This window comes from Molothrus aeneus, chromosome 6 (assembly GCF_037042795.1).
Source record: "Molothrus aeneus isolate 106 chromosome 6, BPBGC_Maene_1.0, whole genome shotgun sequence".
Classification (NCBI taxonomy): Eukaryota; Metazoa; Chordata; class Aves; order Passeriformes; family Icteridae; genus Molothrus; species Molothrus aeneus.
This window is the reverse complement of record NC_089651.1, coordinates 30,334,184-30,352,308: the sequence shown is the minus strand read 5'-3', so window position 1 is coordinate 30,352,308 and position 18,125 is coordinate 30,334,184. Positions and strand designations below refer to the sequence as shown.

The 18,125-nt window shown below is 36.1% G+C and overlaps 1 protein-coding gene across 21 annotated transcripts in view; it reads left to right on the top strand.

The window, feature by feature from the left end:
- GPHN (gephyrin) overlaps positions 1-18,125 on the top strand; it is a 271,026-nt gene that overhangs the window by 176,651 nt on the left and 76,250 nt on the right. For all 21 annotated transcript variants that reach the window (XM_066551468.1, XM_066551466.1, XM_066551464.1 and 18 more), the window contains one exon: positions 3,756-3,890. In XM_066551468.1, the coding sequence (XP_066407565.1) occupies positions 3,756-3,890 (135 nt within the window). The remainder of the gene's footprint in view (positions 1-3,755; positions 3,891-18,125) is intronic.

The following is an 18,125-nucleotide window of genomic DNA, read 5'->3' as shown; positions in this document are numbered from 1 at the left end:
AAATATTTAAACCAAAACAAAAGTACACCAGAGAAAGGCCAGGTCAGATAAAAATTGTAGAAGCCATGACTGATGGATATGGTGAATATCTTTCTCCATCACTTTAATCCGTTTCTCTTTCTTTCTGTCTTTGTCAGTATGTTGCAACAGGTTTTCCACTCCAGCTAGTACAAACAGAAACAATTTTCACTAAGAACTAAGAATTTCATTGTACTCCATTTAAAGTTTTGAGATATCTGCTCTGTATTCAATTTATTTGAAAATGAAAAATTAATAAAAATATTAGGGAGACAAATCATAAATCCTCAGTGTGCCTTAGTGAAAGTTAAAAGAACAATCTATCTAAAATACAGTAATGTTCCTGCCCTTCTTTATTCCAGGTTTCTGTGCACCAGGACACACAGAAATTTCTCATGGGTTTATTAACTCTTTAACAGAGTTAACAAGAAGCTGGCTTGATTAGAGGATTATATTGCCTAAATTTAATTTTTTAATATTAAAATTCAAAAACTCTCTAAATGTAGGTGAGAAAAATGAGAAATTCCCCATGTCACATTATTTTTTTTATATGTTTCTGTTAATGGAATAGACATTCTAGTAGATTCACAAAATTCAGCAGGTTGTAGTGATTCAAAGAAAATATTAGTGCTAATTTATCTAGCAATAGAGCACATTCCACTTTCATATTAGAAAAAGAGCAAAATTTGTAACTGTGACCTAACTTTATGCTCTCAGTGAGAAATTTTGCTCTACAATCTAGATAGGTTTATATATTAATTATTTTCTGATAATTACACTTTATGTAAAGGTAGTGATTTGGAAATAATTCTTACTGAAATTAAGTGCCTGTGATCATCTTTTCCCTTTATCTTCAGCTTCTTTTCTGATTAATATCATGGCTGAAATTTTACTTAAATTTTAATTTTCTCACAGGCAAAAATTAATACTACACATGCAGGTCAGGGGAAAACTGGGATTGTATCAGTCAGTTTATCGCAGAGAGAGGTTTTTATTACAAAAAGGTGATATCAGATAAAATTGTAGAAGCAATGATTGCTCAATATGGTGGGAAATAAAAATGTTTCTTGCCTGAAGGGTATGAGTATCTGGTATGAAGTATCTGGTACTCTGGAGTACCCAGAGTAAACCTAGGGAGAAGTGAATCATGATATCATTTCCAAAAGCAATGTTGTTATTCATGTTGTGGGGTCTAGGAGTACATAAAAGGGGTAATAGACCCATACACAATCATATCAAGATGCATGCAGCTTTTTATCAAAGGAAAGTAGTAAAAAGGTACCTTATTTACCTTATTTGAAGACTTGAAGCTATTCTTTCTTTCATTTTGTCTTTTTTTATTTTATGACCTTTGAAACTATATTTTTTGCTGTATTTTCCTTAGCCATAGACATTAAAAAGAAGCATTGAAAGTTGTAGGGAGTATCTATGCCAATATAAAACTTGGGGACTGTCAGCTGGTTTTGGGCTTTAATGAATTTAAGATGGGATTTCAGGAGAAAAAGTAAACAGAAGGGAAATCATGCTTCTATTACAAACCATTTGAGCATTTGGAATATTATTGATTCAGTTTACCTCTAAGATACATCTCTGAGATGTGATTTGCAAGTCAGAATACTCCATGTAGAGGCCAATTAGACTCTGCTTCTGAAGAGGAAGATATCCCCAGCATAGCTGTCCACAGTGAGAAGAAACTCTGCTGACTTCAGAATTTTACAGTGGACATTGTAGCATCAGGTATTAGCCTTGAAAGATCCTCTGAGGAGAGCTGATAGAAACTGACTGGCAAAAAAAGTCTAGAAACATGGTAGAGCAGAAAGGAGGCAGTTTGTGGCGCTCTGAGAACAAAATCTGGTTTCACACAACTTATAAACAAGTTAGAAACAAAAGAAACTCTTAGCAGGAGGAGGGTGGTATATGGTGAAATAAGATCTCCTAGGTGTAACGCAGTGTTTCTAGGTCAAGGTTGCCAAGTTAGACATAGTCATTATTTGTGGAGGGGAACCAAGGAAGTCAAGGAAGTGGGAAGTGACATGTATTTAATGACACAAGTATAAGGATTGGTCATTTTAACTATACTGAGACAAGCAACGAAGCTCTCTTAATGTCCTTAAAAATGTAACAGCTACATGTTACATGTAAATGTAACCTATTTAAGCTAGGATTCAGGCTTGTTCCTGGAAGCCATACTTACCAGTGGCTTCTATCTGCCCTAAAGTCTTAGTTGGCAAGAATGCTCAAAGTGCCTAGATGCAGACTGGGTAACAACATCTCCATTTATTTAAAAAATCCTGCCTGGAAATTCCCAACATTCATGATTTGGCTTGTCATTGGATCTTCCTTTCTTGCTTCCTTTTATTGTCTGCTACTGACACTTTCCCCAGACACGAGGGTTCTTCTGATGCTCCTCTTAGAACATGAACATCAGGCTGAATGAAGAAATTCTTAATGAGGAGAAAGATCTTAAAATATGCATGTGTATATATATTCCTTCAAAGATCTGAATGTCTATATTTTCTGGTTAGCTGTGATAGAATTTTCCCAGGATTTTCCCTCAGTGAAGTCACGCTGACTGCTTCAAATCACCTCCCTGTCCTCCACATGCCTTCTCAGGGCTTGTAGGAGGATCTGTTCTGTGATCTTCCCAGGCACAGAGCTGAGGCTGACAGGTCAGTAGTTCCTCCTTTCTACCCTTTTTAAAGATGGATGCAGTGTTCCCTATTTCCAGTCACCTGGGACTTCATCCTACTGTCATGACTTTTCTAATGCCATGGACAGTTGTTTCTCAACTACATCAGCCAATTCCCTCAAGACTCTGGGATTCATGTAATCAGGTCCCACAGACTCATGTATGTTCGTGTTCCTCAGGTGGTCAGGAACCTGATCATCCCTTAGTGTGGGGCTTAATCGTCCCTCTGGCTTAAGGTCCATCCATTCAAGAAGTATGGGAGAAGAGGTTGCCAGTGAAGACTGAGGCAAAAAGTTGTTGATTTCCCCAGCCTTTTCCTCGTCCATTGTTACTAGTTTGCCAGTTGTTCATCAGGAGGGATATGCTTCCCTAACTGGTACTTGAATATATTATGTGGAAAGTAAAAAAAGACTGAATTTTTATTTTTCCCCACAGAGTGTATTTTAAACCAGGTGTTGGCTTTGGATAGTGGTTTCTAATGCTTTTGCCTTCGCTCATTCCTGTAGCTTTTGCAGCACAAGCCTTACATTTAGAATTTTTGTAGCTGAAATAAAGTCTTCATGGAATAAAGAGTATTTACTCAATGCATGACATTTCTTGTGAGAAGTTTTCTCATTGCATGACATTTCTTTAGAGGGCTTCAGTAAATTTCTAGCAAATGGTTTTCTTTTCAGAGTATTTCCCCCTAGTTAGTGAATGGAAAGTCTACCTCCCTTCATGCCATGGTAGAAATCATTGTTGAGTTTGAAACAAAGATTTAAGAGGAAACCATTATTTTCTTATTCTTTCTTGTTGTAGTATGTTTGATTCATAGTTTTTTCAGAAAGACTAGTATGTTCTGTGCTACTTCAATTAGAATGTGACCTTATATATTTCTTAGGCATTTGTTACTGAAATTAGGAGAGTATGCCATTAACCACTGCCAAATACTGAGTATGAGGAGGTGTACAAACTGAGGAGTGGGGTATTCCTGTGTTTTTGAGGTAGGGTTTTAAGTTTCACATACAGTATATTTTTTGCTATTAATTCCATCTCTCTTCTTTTTAAGATTCCAGATTCCATCATCTCTCGTGGTGTTCAGGTTCTCCCACGTGATACAGCCTCCCTCAGTACTACTCCTTCAGAATCTCCTCGTGCCCAAGCCACCTCTCGCCTCTCCACTGCATCCTGCCCAACACCAAAAGTAAGTACATTTATGCCTTGCAAGCTCCATGCTCAGCCCTGTAATCTATCAGATTCATGTCTTGCCTCTGCTGAACAAGGTTGGTTCGCATGCAAGGGTTGTGTCATTCTATATAACAGATAAATGCAGGACAGTGTAGCTGCTTCCACATGTACTGGTGCACAGTTTAACCTGTGGGTCCACCAACACCTTATGGTTACTGAAGTTTCATGTTATCTCTTGCAATACCTGTCATGAATATGAAATGTTAGCACCTTGAATGTATTTAGTGTCCTTCAGTATCCCCAGGAACATAGATAGTCCTGCCACTGAGTAACAACATTAAGCAAACAGTATTTTATAAAAAAAATATATGTGCAAACTTCTAGCCTGGGCTGGGGCAGATCTGTGCCCCACTTTATTATTGTTCAGTTTAAGACTTTCAAACCAACCGGCTTTGCTCAAACTTAGATATTTGCTGCCTGACATTTGGAAACAAAAACCAGACAAAATTTAATAGAAAGTTTTAATGCCAACCTTGTGGGATTATTATTCAGTTCTTAGTGATTAGACTATACTATTTAATCACTGAGGTGAACTCTATATGTTTACTTTTTATCAGGCTTTAAATAGCATACATCAAAAGCTAAGCAAATTGACCAGTGGCAAGGCCTGTAATGTTTACCTTCAGCAGAATTCCTTTCAGCAGAAGAAAACTGTCTAAATTTGCTTTGTGTGTTCACATCACAGAGATCTTTCTGTGGCACCAGATGCTGACATAATAATAAACCAGTAGCAGATGGCAAATAATAACATTCTTCCTTATCTAACTCATGATCCTTGAAGATTATTCTGCTTGCTAAAATGATTACCAGCATCTGCTAGTTCTTCTCTCCTACTGTCTCATTCTTTTCTGTCGGCAAACAAGATTTATGGGCGACCACCCATAGAAATATTTTGGTTTAACCTATGGGATTGTTTTATGCACTACTTAGCTTCACTGTAATAGAATCAAAATTATTCTGATGGACAGCAAACTTGAGCTCCATTACATAGTCTGCTTTTCTTAGAGATTGTTCAGCGAATTCTATCTGTAAGCATCTCCTTCACTTTTTTCCTAAAAAATTGTATCTTGTCTGATAGCTTAAAAATAAAAACATGGAACTTTTTACATTACAATGCTCAGAGCAGAAGAGCAAGACAAAACAGAGAAACTGCACTGAGCCTTATGCCCGTTGATAAAACAAAATTGTCCAAAGAAAACCAAAGGTGACCAAGTAACAGGCATAAGTAAGAGACAGCTCTGCTGAAAATAGCTCTAGGTGATACCTATATGTTTTCAGGAAGTTTGTCACAGTGGGAAGGAGAAAAGTCTATCTGCTATGAAGCAGAATGTAGTCCTCTAAACTCTCTTGATAGATTCAGAGGTTATAGAAGGAATGTACTAGAAGTTTGAAACAGATTGAAAATCTGAAACTGTGTTTGGGCAATTAGTGGAGGTGAGCTCATTTCATAATTAGATCATGCTTTGGTATTTCATGTTGAGACCTGCTTTTCACATATGACTGCAAAATCAGGTTTTGTTCAAAATGTGTGAGACCACACCACTTTTATAACAGGAATTGCCATGCAACAGCCAGTTAGATGAGATTTTCTGTGGTGTACTTGATGGTGGTTTGTTACAAGCCGATATAGGGAAAAATTTAAAAAAACATACTGGAAAGTAAACTTGACAGGAGATGGCATCTATTCCTATTACTTAGAGGTTGGATTTTGCACATAAGCTTCTTTACCACTTAGATAGTTCTTGGTTCATTTTATATATTACTTTCAAAAAACAAAGAAACTACTCATTATATTTTTGTTCAGTCATTTACAGTATCCCCAAGTTTCCAAACATCATCTGAATTTATCAAGAAATGTGGTTCATTCAGATTCTTCGAGATTATCAATGTGTCTAAATGTCTTCAGTTGCTCTGTTTTTCCTTTTGGATCCTGGCTTTCTAGTAATGCAATATGAATTAAATTTATACTGGCCTCTTCCCCACACAGTAATGAGAATAAAAATAAATAGAATTCAGCATCCAGGTGATGTTCTGAGGTTATTGATTTTGTTTCTTTAATCTGTGTGTATCTTTTCAATATGCTCATTTGCTGGTTTAGGAACTCATTTCAGGGCTCCAAAACATGGATATATGACATGAAGCAAAGAAAAGGAAGTGGCAGGGGAAAAAAATTATTTCTTTGATTATGCTTATTTTTGGTCTAGCCACAGAGCACGTGGCACTATATTTCTTTGTCAACTGCATATTCCAGTTTATTTTGTTGTACCGTTTTCTTGTTGCATTTTTTTTGTCCTAAGTGTACATGAACCCTTACATCTCTTTTACTGAATTTGCTAAATAACACAAAGCTCTGTGTGTCTCAGGAAAAAAAAAAAAATCAAGCTTCTGCAATGACGGGAGCACCTCTGTTAAATGAATGTAAGTAGCAGGTTACTAATGCATGAGCATATTGGAGAAAAGGTATGGGAGAACAGGTTACTAATGCTCCTGATTACTAATGCACATTTTCATTATCATATTTTGGAAAACCTAATGCTGTTTATGTATACAACCAGATCATGTAGACAAAATACAACATTTAATTGCAAATTTGCTTTACTGTTTACAACTTATCATCCATGTTTTCTGAAAATCTCTGTTTCAAACAAAGTACTGAATGATAAATATTGAGTTGGAACCTGGATATTTCAATCAGTTTTCATAAATGTAATTTTCTGTTAAAAGAAGTCATTATATTTCTTGGTAGGTAGGAACTTTTTAAGACAAATTGCCATTGGGACTACTCTATGTCAGTGATTAGGTACATCCCCAAGAGTAAGCAAACCAGCTTTTGTTAGCTTTTAATAAATCTCTGTAGAACACCTTTCTTGTTCTCTATAATTGTATTTGAGTTTCAAAGAACATCGACCACTGCACAAAGAGCATTTAAACCATATTTGTAGTAGGTGGATTCACATATAGTGGCAATCAAGTTTTACTCAGAGGAAAACTGCACTAACATTCCTCCCTTTTCAATCATTCAGCCATAAAGTTTATAGTGATTGTGCCATATTTTTATCTTGTTCAATATAGTTTTGATTGTTTAAAAGTTACACAGCTTTCTTAACATGATTAGATAAATTTGCTGAATACTCACAGAAGCTTAGGATGACACAGTGTGGTTTACAAGTTTTTCTTGTCATTCCAGAAGCTGCTCAGATTGTAAGATCTCACTATGTTTTTGTCTGCGTTTGGGGTTGGCATTTTCATTAAGTAAAATGCAATGCTCTTTTCAGACACAAAAGCAGTAGGGGTACCTAGGGTAAAATACTTTTAGAAATATGGAGAATTTTTTTAGTGTTTGCATTACTGTTGATTCTTGGGGGTTTTTTAAGCTTACAGTATAAAACCTTTGATCTATAAATTCAGACAACTCAAAAGAATATATCCAGAATAAATGACTGAGTCATTATTTCAAACTTTGAATTTTGTTCTACTCCTAAGGGGTTCATATGAGCATAAAAGAAAATTGCAGTTTTCAAGTTGAAGTCTTCACTTCTCCCATACATATATGATGTAATCAGTACTTAATTTTTGGCAATGTTGCATGTCAAAGTCAAAGGAAGTAGATTTAGCAGACCAAGGACAGGTTTTTAATTATCACCAGGAATTCATTTCAGTGACAAGAGATGTTCAAAGTATTTCACTTTGCAAGATCATCAGTCTCACTGATGTTCAGTTCTTTCACTTCAATGTGCAAAGTTTCTTCCAGTGTTATCTTTGATCATAAATGATCCTAAGGAACTTGTTATAGTACTTCTAAGATGAAAGTGTGGGGTTTTTTCCATCTTGCTGCTTCATTCCCTTCACTCCTTACATTTTGCTTAAGAGAAAGTCTCTCTCTACTTGCTTGTTTTCTCTCCCTTCCCTAGCTATCCATTGTTTAGTTACACTGAACCAGACAAAACCCTCAGTAGTAAGTTAGATCCTTACATATTTGTAGTTGAAATAGATAACTTTTGATTCCTGTGTAATAAAAGTCTATAGGCTCTATTTTACAGCTAAAATGAGAAAGCAAGGCTACTTTTCAGAATTTTTTCAAGTCTAGCAAAACAGTCATCTCACCTATCCACTGCTCCGTCCATTAACACCTTCTTTGTAACGGTGCATTTAATTCTGCTAGTTGGTCACTTTCTGTTACTCTGTCTCCTATGAAAAGCTATTGTCTTTATCATTCATAAGTAGATATTCATCTAAAGACCTAATATTCCCAATGTAGAAAGAATAACACATGTAATTTATGTAAATATAAATATTCCAGTTGCAGAGAATTTCTGAAATGAAATAGCCTAGGAAAATACTTAAAACATTTTTGGGAAAAAAAATGCTGATGAAAGTTGTTTCTGTGACAAAAAAAAAAACTGATTTCAGTAATTTCTTATGCTTACTGCTAACAAAAAATTATCTGTCATGATCCACCACTTTAATGTGAAATGTGTACATTGACATCCACACGATCAAATGAGTTACAAATTAATGATAAATCTAATTAATATTTATGTTTTCAGTCTATTATTTTTTCAATATAGAATTGCTATGTGAAGTAAGCACATTAGCAGAATGGAGCAGGAGGAGTTGGCAAGAAGTTTTTGTCAATTTTTTTTGTTAGAAATTTTTCAGTAGTTATGTTCAATATTTATCAGTAAAAGAAAAATCAGATTCCTTACCAGAAATTCTTAGCTATTAATAAGATGCTGGTGAAGGTGTGTTTTAGTAAGCTGTATTGGTATCCACAGTGTAGGTATTTTGTGTTCATTTGAGTGCATAATATTTTTTTCTTCTTGAAACTTACTCTTTCTCCTTAAGGTGGTCATCAAAGTGAAATATGGCAAGTGTGTGAATGTATTTTTAAAGTTTGAATGCATACGCTAAATTTCCAAGTGAATTTTGTTTTGTTTTTATTTTTGAAGTTTGCATAGCTGAAGTTTATTCTTCCTAGGAACTTGTTTGAGTAAGTAGGAAGTGCTTTGGCATGGCTGTTTAGCTGTGATTAGGTTGAAGAGCACAGAAAAGTGCAAAGAATGTTTCAAATTGTTAGGATGATCTACATAGGTGAGATCACACTCCAAGCACTGTTAGGGTTTCTTGCTTTTTCTTTTAAAAATACACACAGATGTAGTTCGATACTTGTTCCTGCTAAAATTTCCAATGTTTCAATTGTTATTGCTAGGTTTAATTTCCTCTTAGTTTTTTTCAATGTACATTCCAGGATTACAGAAAATCATGTTTAGTAAAAAGAGATGCTATTATAATGTGTATTTGAGTAGAAAGTGGCCCTAGTTGCCTTAGGATGAATCCTGGTTCCTAAGGTACATCAATCTACTGTATCCTCCTGGGTTCTTCTCAGCACAATGCAGCAGTGGTTTTCAGATAATTACTAATCAGGATACCAGAATATTTTCATATATTCATTACCTTTTACCCTCATTGTTTAAAGTGTATAGTCTTGGCAAAACATGTGGATAATGCAGACCTAGCATGTCTTATTTTTAGTTTACATTTTGGTTACGAACCCTGGTAGTTAACAGCATGCTGCAGCTTCAAGAGTGAGACATTTTAACTAAGGAAGAAGCAACCTGGTTGCTTAGGATATTAAAAATCCCTCAAATACATCATAGTTACTAAAATCCTTTCAAAAATGGAAGATACACTTTCGTAGGAAGGTCAAAAACTTCAGGGCAAAAACTTCTTTTGAGCATTTTTATTAGTACCAAAATAGACCCATCAACAAGTCAACTCTGGAGAAGACAGACTGGGGTAAACTGCAAGCTGAACATTGGCTTTCAGTAGAATTACCTATTTGTCTTAGCTTTCTTTATTGAATATGTGTGCTTCAAGTAGTACTTTATTTATTCATACCTGGAGTCAGTATTAAATAGTATAGCAGCACCAAAATATAGTTCTCTTCCCGTAGTCATGTTGAAGAACTGTTTATTTTAGAGTAGCTGGGAATTAGCTTCAGATCCAGAACATCCAGAACAATTCCTGCAGTCACAGAATCAGCTACTTTTCAGACCTGTTATAGATTGAATCATATAAAGAAGCTCTAATGTGCAAAATTTCTCTACATTTGTATGTCTTAATTACTAGTTCATGTTTATTAAGCTACAGAATTTCATTCTTTTCCTGAGTCCACTGAAAAATTTCAAACATGTCAGAAAAGGTTACTCAGTCTTTCCCTAGAAATACTTTTTCTTCTCAAATTGTGACTATTCTGTACATGTATTCCTTCAGAAGAGAACAATCTTTCAGTACATCCTGGCTCACATATGCATTGCATGAATTCTAGTCTCTGTATGCTAGCACTGCATCAGATTGTCAGTTCCTCCTTAAAATGTTCTTTTCAATTAACTTTGGGAGCAAGAGTTTTCATTTCTTGCTATTCTGTCTTCCAAGGCCAAGTGTTATTTTCAAGTTCTGGTAACTTCAATTTGTCATTTCTTTAAGATAGGGAGAAGATGTGCATTCTTCTCACATTAGAAGCCTTACTGAGATCTTTTCAGTTCCTATCCAAAACAAATCTCTGGTTTGAATTCTGACGTAAAACAAGATGAGGATTTTAGGGTTTGTTTAACAGTTTGGGTTTCTTTGACCAACAACTATGTTGTTACATTTGATTTTATCCAGCATCTTCAGTTAGAAATTACTGTGAATGCACCTCTACAGAATTGTTTTCAGGCTACATTTTCAGTATATCTAGTTCTGGTTTTGTCACTGATGCTTATTAAGTTTGCTGGCACCTGAAAATCATTTTTATGTCTTGCTGAAGATGGCATCAGAAAAATATTGGCTTTCCTTTTCCATTCAGTCTTTTTTCTTTTGGGCTCTTAGTTCCTATTACATATGTCAACTGACTAAAACTTGTTTCTTCATGAAAAATGGTTTCAGCAGGAAAACTGTGCATCCTATAGGCTGAATTTTCATATAGTCTTACGTCTGTAGGAATTTGGTTTTCTTTTGTTCCTCTTCTTTAGTGTCTTGGTCCATTCATACATTAATCTCATTTAAGTAACAGCTCAGCTTCTGTTTCTTCACTGACTCTTGATGTAATAAATAATCCACATCATTTATTGCTGTGTTCTTTTCTGATGAAATAATCAGAAGTTTTAAAAATGTACCTGTAAGGATAAGCAGCAATTTTCTTGGTCCTTTTTTATTAAACAATTTAATGATGGTATAGCAAAGTTCAGTGCCAGATGTTATAGGAGAGATAGGTGATGCTATTTTAGAACAAAAAGGGTTTAATTCACCCTTTCATATCTATGTATTCAAAGGCACAAAGATACATGCATTCAGTAGTCTGTCCAGAATCTATATGTGTGTACCCAGCTGGTCTGTTCAGGATAGCTTGAAATGATGGAGAGGATGTGGAGCATCAGCTATGACCTTCTCTACAACTCTAGCATCTCTACAACTCTTCTCTAGCATCCTTCTTATGCCAGTATCCTTTAAGTCAGTGTTGGATGCATCTTTTATACTCTTTAGAACCTAACAGTAAAGGGGATATTTGTCTCTCCATCTGGTTCCACCTCTTGAATATGTAAGATTTTCTTGCTGTACTGTGTTCTCCTTATGTAAATGTGCTCTTTATCATTCTGATTTCATCTCAACAGCTCAACTCTGTTTTGGTCTGTAAATTATTTTAGGTTGTCTGATTTTACTGCTTGGGTATCCCCAGAAGCTACATGAAGTGCTGTGAACTAAATGAACTACCAATCTGCATGCCATCAACATTTTTATGTTCCCTCCACTATGCTTTCTGGTGCTTCCCCATCCATACGTGTCCTCCTTTTGTCTGCCACCCTTAATGTACCTGTTAGACATTCAAGGAGGGTTCTTATTCTGGTCTATATTACCTTGCTATTGAAGCAAGCATGTCACAGTTTGATATTGTATCATCCTTCTACAGTTTTGCATCATCATCATCATCATCATCTACATTTCATGCACATGTGCTGGTTTTGGCTGGGGCAGAGCTGGTTTGAGGCTACACAGCACTACAGCAAGCAGCAAAACCAAAAAACAGCCACTAAGGAGCACTAGACTAATAGTCAGGCAAGTGAGCCCCATGACAATCACAGGAGCCTGATTATTAGTTGAACAGAAATAGCAGCTATAAATGCAATCTAGCACATGTCAGTCAGATCTGTCATTATCTCAAATACTTTGAGCTCCATGTATGGTGCCAAAAGGACTCTTGCATTTTAACCCCAGCTGGCAACCAAGCCCCCTGCAGCTGTTCACTCTCTCCCCAACCAGTGTGATGGGGGAGAAAATCAGAAGAGTAAAAGTGAGAAAACTTGTCAGTTGAGACAAAGACTCATAGGGAAAGCAAAAGGACACCCAAGCAAAGCAACACAAGGAATTAATTCACTGCTTGCCATGGGCAGGCAGGTGTTCAGCTGTACCGATGGGAGCAGGGCCCCATCACTTGTAACAGTTATTTGGAAAGACAAACACCATCATTCCAAATGTCCCCACCTTCCTTCTTCCCTCAGGCTTACATGCTGAGCATGACCCCATATGGGGTGGGATATCCCTCTGGTTGGGGTCAGGTGTTCCACTGTGTCCCATCCCCAGTTTTTGTGCACCCCCAGCCCACTTGCTGGTGGGAAGGAACAGAAAAGGCTTTGATGATGTTGCAAAAACTGCAGAGCAGTAGAAAAAGCATCCCTGTATTGTTGACTGTGTTTCCAGCACAAATCCAAAGCACAGACCTGTGCCAGCTATTGTGAAAAAAATTATCTGCACCCCAGCCAAAGCCAGCACAACAGGCAACTGAAGGTAGTCTAGCAGCAGGCAGTTATGTGTTCTCAGGAACCAAAACTGATATTTAGGCTAATAAAGCTCTTTCAAGGCATGCATACAGAATGCATGCATTCAAAGCATTCAGTGATTAATGTATCATCTGCAGTAAAAGTTTGCTGTTTCATCACAGGAGTAACATCTATCTCATGCAAGATTTGAGAGGGAAGCAAGAATCTGAAGCACAGATGTTGCTTTTCTCGTGATGTATAAATGCAATTCCCTTCAAGTGGTAGGCTCTTTAGCAAGTGCATTAATAGTTTCTGAAGCCCATTTTCACCTTGGAAAAGGGTTTTATGAAATAGAGGATTTGAAAGTAAATAGCACCTACTTGTTCTATGATCTTAACTCTTATTTTGAGCAATATCTAATATTATTTAACATTATAATATGTGATACCATCAAAGATCAGCAAACTAAAAATAGTTTTTCCCTTCTGCACAGCTGTCTCAAGCCTTGTTCTTTAATCTCACTATCTCATTGGTCAGTCTGCACTCAGTTGTCTTTTTGCCTTTTAACTTAAATAGGACGATCCTTGCTTGTATTCTTTCCACAGCCAGACAAAAGGGATGTGTAAAAATGTTCAGATTTTACTTTCATTAATTAACTAAGTCAAGTTCCCTCATTTTTGTCCTTTTAAACAAACTCATTCCAAAGTCTTACATGCTGAAATTAATTGCCCTTAATTTGCTCACCAATTTAGTTTTATTTTAAAAGGCAAAACATATATTATCTCTTTATAAGGGGCATTTATGAGTAGCGTAGGATTTGATTTCTTCAATTAGTTTTCAACAGTATGTTTATTTCTTTGAAAGGAAGTGATTTTTTCTATTTCTGATTGCTTCCACACCATCATTGCACATTATTGGATATGAATTTCTGTAGGCATTTATTGATATTTACATTTACTGAAACCTTCATACAATTCAGTGTGTTGCTTTTTATTTAAACTAGCAATAGTAAAGTCTATATGGAAAAAGTCTATGAGAAAACAGAAATCCTTAAGGTGAGACATTCAAAGCACTTACAGCTGGAACATATTTCTCTCTAATGCCTGTGTTGGAAACAGGGCCTCCCATTTGATTACCTCACAGTAGATTTATGGAAATCATTCTGTAAGAAACAGTAACAGGTTTGGCAAGATTTCAAACCAGCTGCTGGTGTTTTTTCAAATCTGCACCACCCATTGCAGTTTATTTCTTACAACTCCTTTTTTTCTTTTATATATAGTTTTTTCAAAATGTGAGGAGCATCTTTGAGCAAGGAGTTCTTAGGTGTTTGCATGGCAGTCCTTTGCAACACGGTGTTTGCTTTATGAAGTTTGCAGACAGCCTCATTGGACAATGGTGTCACTCAGCAGCACTGTTAGTGTGGACAAAGATTGACCTTGGCCATTTACCAGGTTATTGTTAGTACTTGGCCACTTAAAGGTCATATTGTTTTAAGCTTCTGCAAAGCGAATTGCACACCAGATCTTTCCACCTTAACTTAATCTTCTGATACTGTTCTCTCACTGCTTTAATTGTTTCCTGTGGCTTTAGTAGGTACACCCTTTTCCAATATCCTTATCAACCCTTCTGCTCCTCTTTGATTATTGAACTCTTCAGGATGTATAAATATGAGGAAATACATGTGACAAGATGTGTTTACACACAGCCCTGTCTAGTCAAAAGGATAAAATGCAGGCTGTTACAGATATTTGAAAAGAAACCTTAAAGGTGCTTGTCCTCTTCCCTTTAAAGTCCCACTGCCCCATCTGTTTTCAGAAAGGTTCCTTGTTACATTGAGCCCCAATGCAAACATCTCTCCCTTAATTTTGGTGCTAGAAGTGGTCAAAGAGAGCAGATATTTGCTTTATAACCCTACCAGAGAGCTGGTTTGCTTTACCTGTCCCATCATCTGGTCACTTCTAAGTGATTTCATTGGTACAACAATTTTCTCAGTGACCATGATGATATCTTTGATAGGAGCTATCTTAGTGTCTAAAAGAGTTTAAAGGACAGCGTCCACCACTGTATGTGCTATAAGCCTGTATCTGCTGCAGCTTTTAAAACTTAAGTTCAGCTCAGGACAGCAAGGCAAAATAGCACATTCAGAAGTGAATTGTCAGTTTGGAAAAGGTGTATAAAAAGAATAGAGATCTTCACCACCCAAGACTAGAATGTTTTTATTTTTGCCTTAAATATGACCTTTCCTTCATGCCAAGACAGATTTCTGATATAAGGAATAGGTTTGAAAAACTCTACCAGAGCATGAGGTGTGAATTTTGCTTTCTTTTGTAGGGAAGCTAGAGAATCACTGAGGCTGCAGGCATAAGTAAGGAGCAAAATGTGCCAGCAGACAGTAAAAAAATGATAAAATGGGTCTGAAATGAGAGGATTGAAAATATTGAGGAGAAATTGGATGTAAAGGTTGAATGGTAAAGGTCTAATAATAGACCAGTGCAGTATTTGTGACTCTTGAGTGATGAGACTGCAGGACTTCGAGTGTTTAGAGAAGAGTGGGAAGTAGCTTGGATGCAGCAATAGCATTATGAGAAAAGGAAGGGCTGTGGTCAGGAAGAAGTGTCTGAAAGGCAGCCTTGAGCTGGTAGAAGAATTTGCAAAACTTAGCTGTGTGACAGGAGAGTTGTCCAACTGTTCACTTTATAGTGTCAGTAAGGACCAAGCTCTCATATGCCCAGATTTCTAGTTTGAATGAGATTTAGGACTTTAGGTCACTACAAATAGAGGTACATTATGTAATATTTATATTTATTGTAGTCTGTCTTGACCTGGCTGTGCATTTACCTATCAAATTTTAGATTTTGTTTCTGAACATTAAATTTCACTGAAGTCAATAGATATTTTTAAAGAATTGACAAATGTTGGTGTAAAATTATCAGTATACAAAGTCTTTTGTGTAAGGACATGGTTACATTATCTTTGCCATTATGTGTGTTAACAGAGCATTCGATCTAGTGATGATACAAGTTTGAAAACAGTAAGAAAATTGCTGTATTTTTTACAACTGCTTGTTCCATCTGCACTATGTTTATTCCTACATGTGCACATGGAACAGTGTGAGTAGTAGTGCCCATATGAAAAAAAATTGTGGGTAGTGTGAACAAAATTTTGAGATAGTATGATCAATGATGTTTTATTGGCATCCATTAGCATTCACATACATTACACTTTTGTTTAACATTGGGGCTTAATGTTATCAATAAGTGCAGCAACCTTAATAAAAACTTTTATGCCAAACTGTGGTATAATGCACACACATGACTATGTTTATTGGTTGAGAATGTATGTCATTGTTATAGGAGCCTGTATTCCCTTTGTTAGAAATATTCCCCATTTAAGAAGCCCCCTCTAATTGGTGTTTGTCTGCCATAAAACTGCAGAAGTAAAAATACTTTCAAGTGCAAATCTATTTTTTATGCATGGATGTAAAAGTTATACATAATGCATTTTTAAACTTAAATTGATTTGCTGCTATATTAAAAATGTATTAAGCTCTTTGTTAGCAGTAGAAACTGCTCGCTTGATGTAGAACATCGTTCTTATCAGTGAAGAGAATTCAAGGTGAAGTTTGGTTTTCTGTCAGAATTTTCCACTCTTGATTGGGCAAGTAAGGGTTGTAAATCATGCCACCTAGACCAGTATTGTATTATATATTTAGAAGTTGACAGTCACTGTCCCCACCATCAAAGTTGTTCAGAAGTAGTAGGTAATTACTTCACTAATTAAAATTACTTCTTGCTAGGCATGGAATATGCCTAGCAGTTTCTTTCTTTTTCTTTTTACTTCGATGTCACTGCCCTTCACTTCTTTTCAGTTTGTTGCATACCTTGAACTTGATTAACCTTCTTTAGGGTCAGAAAATGCATTTTCCATCTTCCCAAGTTTTAATCTCCTTTGTATTCAGCTCCCTTATGTGATCTGGCCAATACATAAGAATACATAAGATTTTTTGTTCCTGGCCAACTGATGTGAAATCATTACCAGTTGAGTTACTTTTGAGATATGTTTCTCTGTTAAGATGAACTGTGTGAGAACTTGTGTGAGAGATTTCAAGAACATTTATTTGGAACATAATGGTATAATAATATGCATAGCATAGCTTTTGTAGTTTCTCTTCATCAACTGGGCCTCCTTCTCTTGTTGAATGCACTTTATCAGCTGAAGAAATCTCCAAGCTTTTGATAACAAATTCCTGAGGGCCTCTAAAAATCCCTGTTCCTTATGTGTTGTATTCTTTCAGAACTCCTTTATGTGGGGGCTGTTTGAATATATGCTGACTCATATTTAATTTCTCTTCTGGTATGGTTTTTATCTTCTTAATGCATTTATCTTTAGGATCATTTTCATATGTTTTTTAATACATCCACCTACTTTTTCACTGAATCACAAAACACCTCTTTAAGCTGGACTGGAGCTTATTCTCTTGTTTTTCTTCTATATTTTCCTTGCTTAGTTGAATGGCCCTTGGGGGTAAAAAAAAATAAAAGCAATTTCAGGGCATGTTGTGAAATTCTGCTGAAGGAAATGAACCAAAGTAGGAGCATCACATGTGCAATTTTGTTCTGGATTTCCAAAACTGATCATCCTTTTTTCAGCATGATGCCCTGCCCCTCGAGATAAAACAGTAACTGGAAGCAAATCGTGGCAGGTAAAACTGAAAAAAAAAACCAAGGAAGGTCTTATGGAATGTACAACTTCATAAAATAGTTCATAACAGCATGTGGACTCACATTGACAAATATGATGCAAGCAAGTTTCATGATTTGGTATTCAGTAGAGGATATTCACTCCATTGCAGTGCACATTCCCTAAGGCAGCAAAAAGAGGCAATGGCTAGAAACTGACAGGGACTGTGTTTGTGGAAGGAAACAGAAAACACTTGTCATCACAAGTTGTCAGGGATATGTGGTATAACATACCTGCCAAAACATCTCTTTGCAGACTCCATGACGTTCCACAAGTAATAATAATGCTTTTCTTTATTCACCATTCATTTTTGATCTCTGCAGCAGTAATCAAGTGGGAGAACAGTTATGTTTTTCTTATGTGTACAGCAAATAATCTGAACTTGATTTGGATGTTGTGTAGTATAATCTCTTACTTTTGATTACCGTAATTCCACCATTGCTTGCCTAGATCATTGAATAAGGTACTTGACATCTTTTTAAACTATTCCTGTAAAAAATTTCTATTGCGAGTTTTGCATTTGTTCAATTTCAGAATTAAGTAATTTAATCATATCAAAAAGATGATGTCACTATGAACAATTCATATGCTGATTTTGGAAAAAAGTTGGACAGAGATATGGCTTTTTGGTGAATGTGGATAGGAAAGCACTTTTC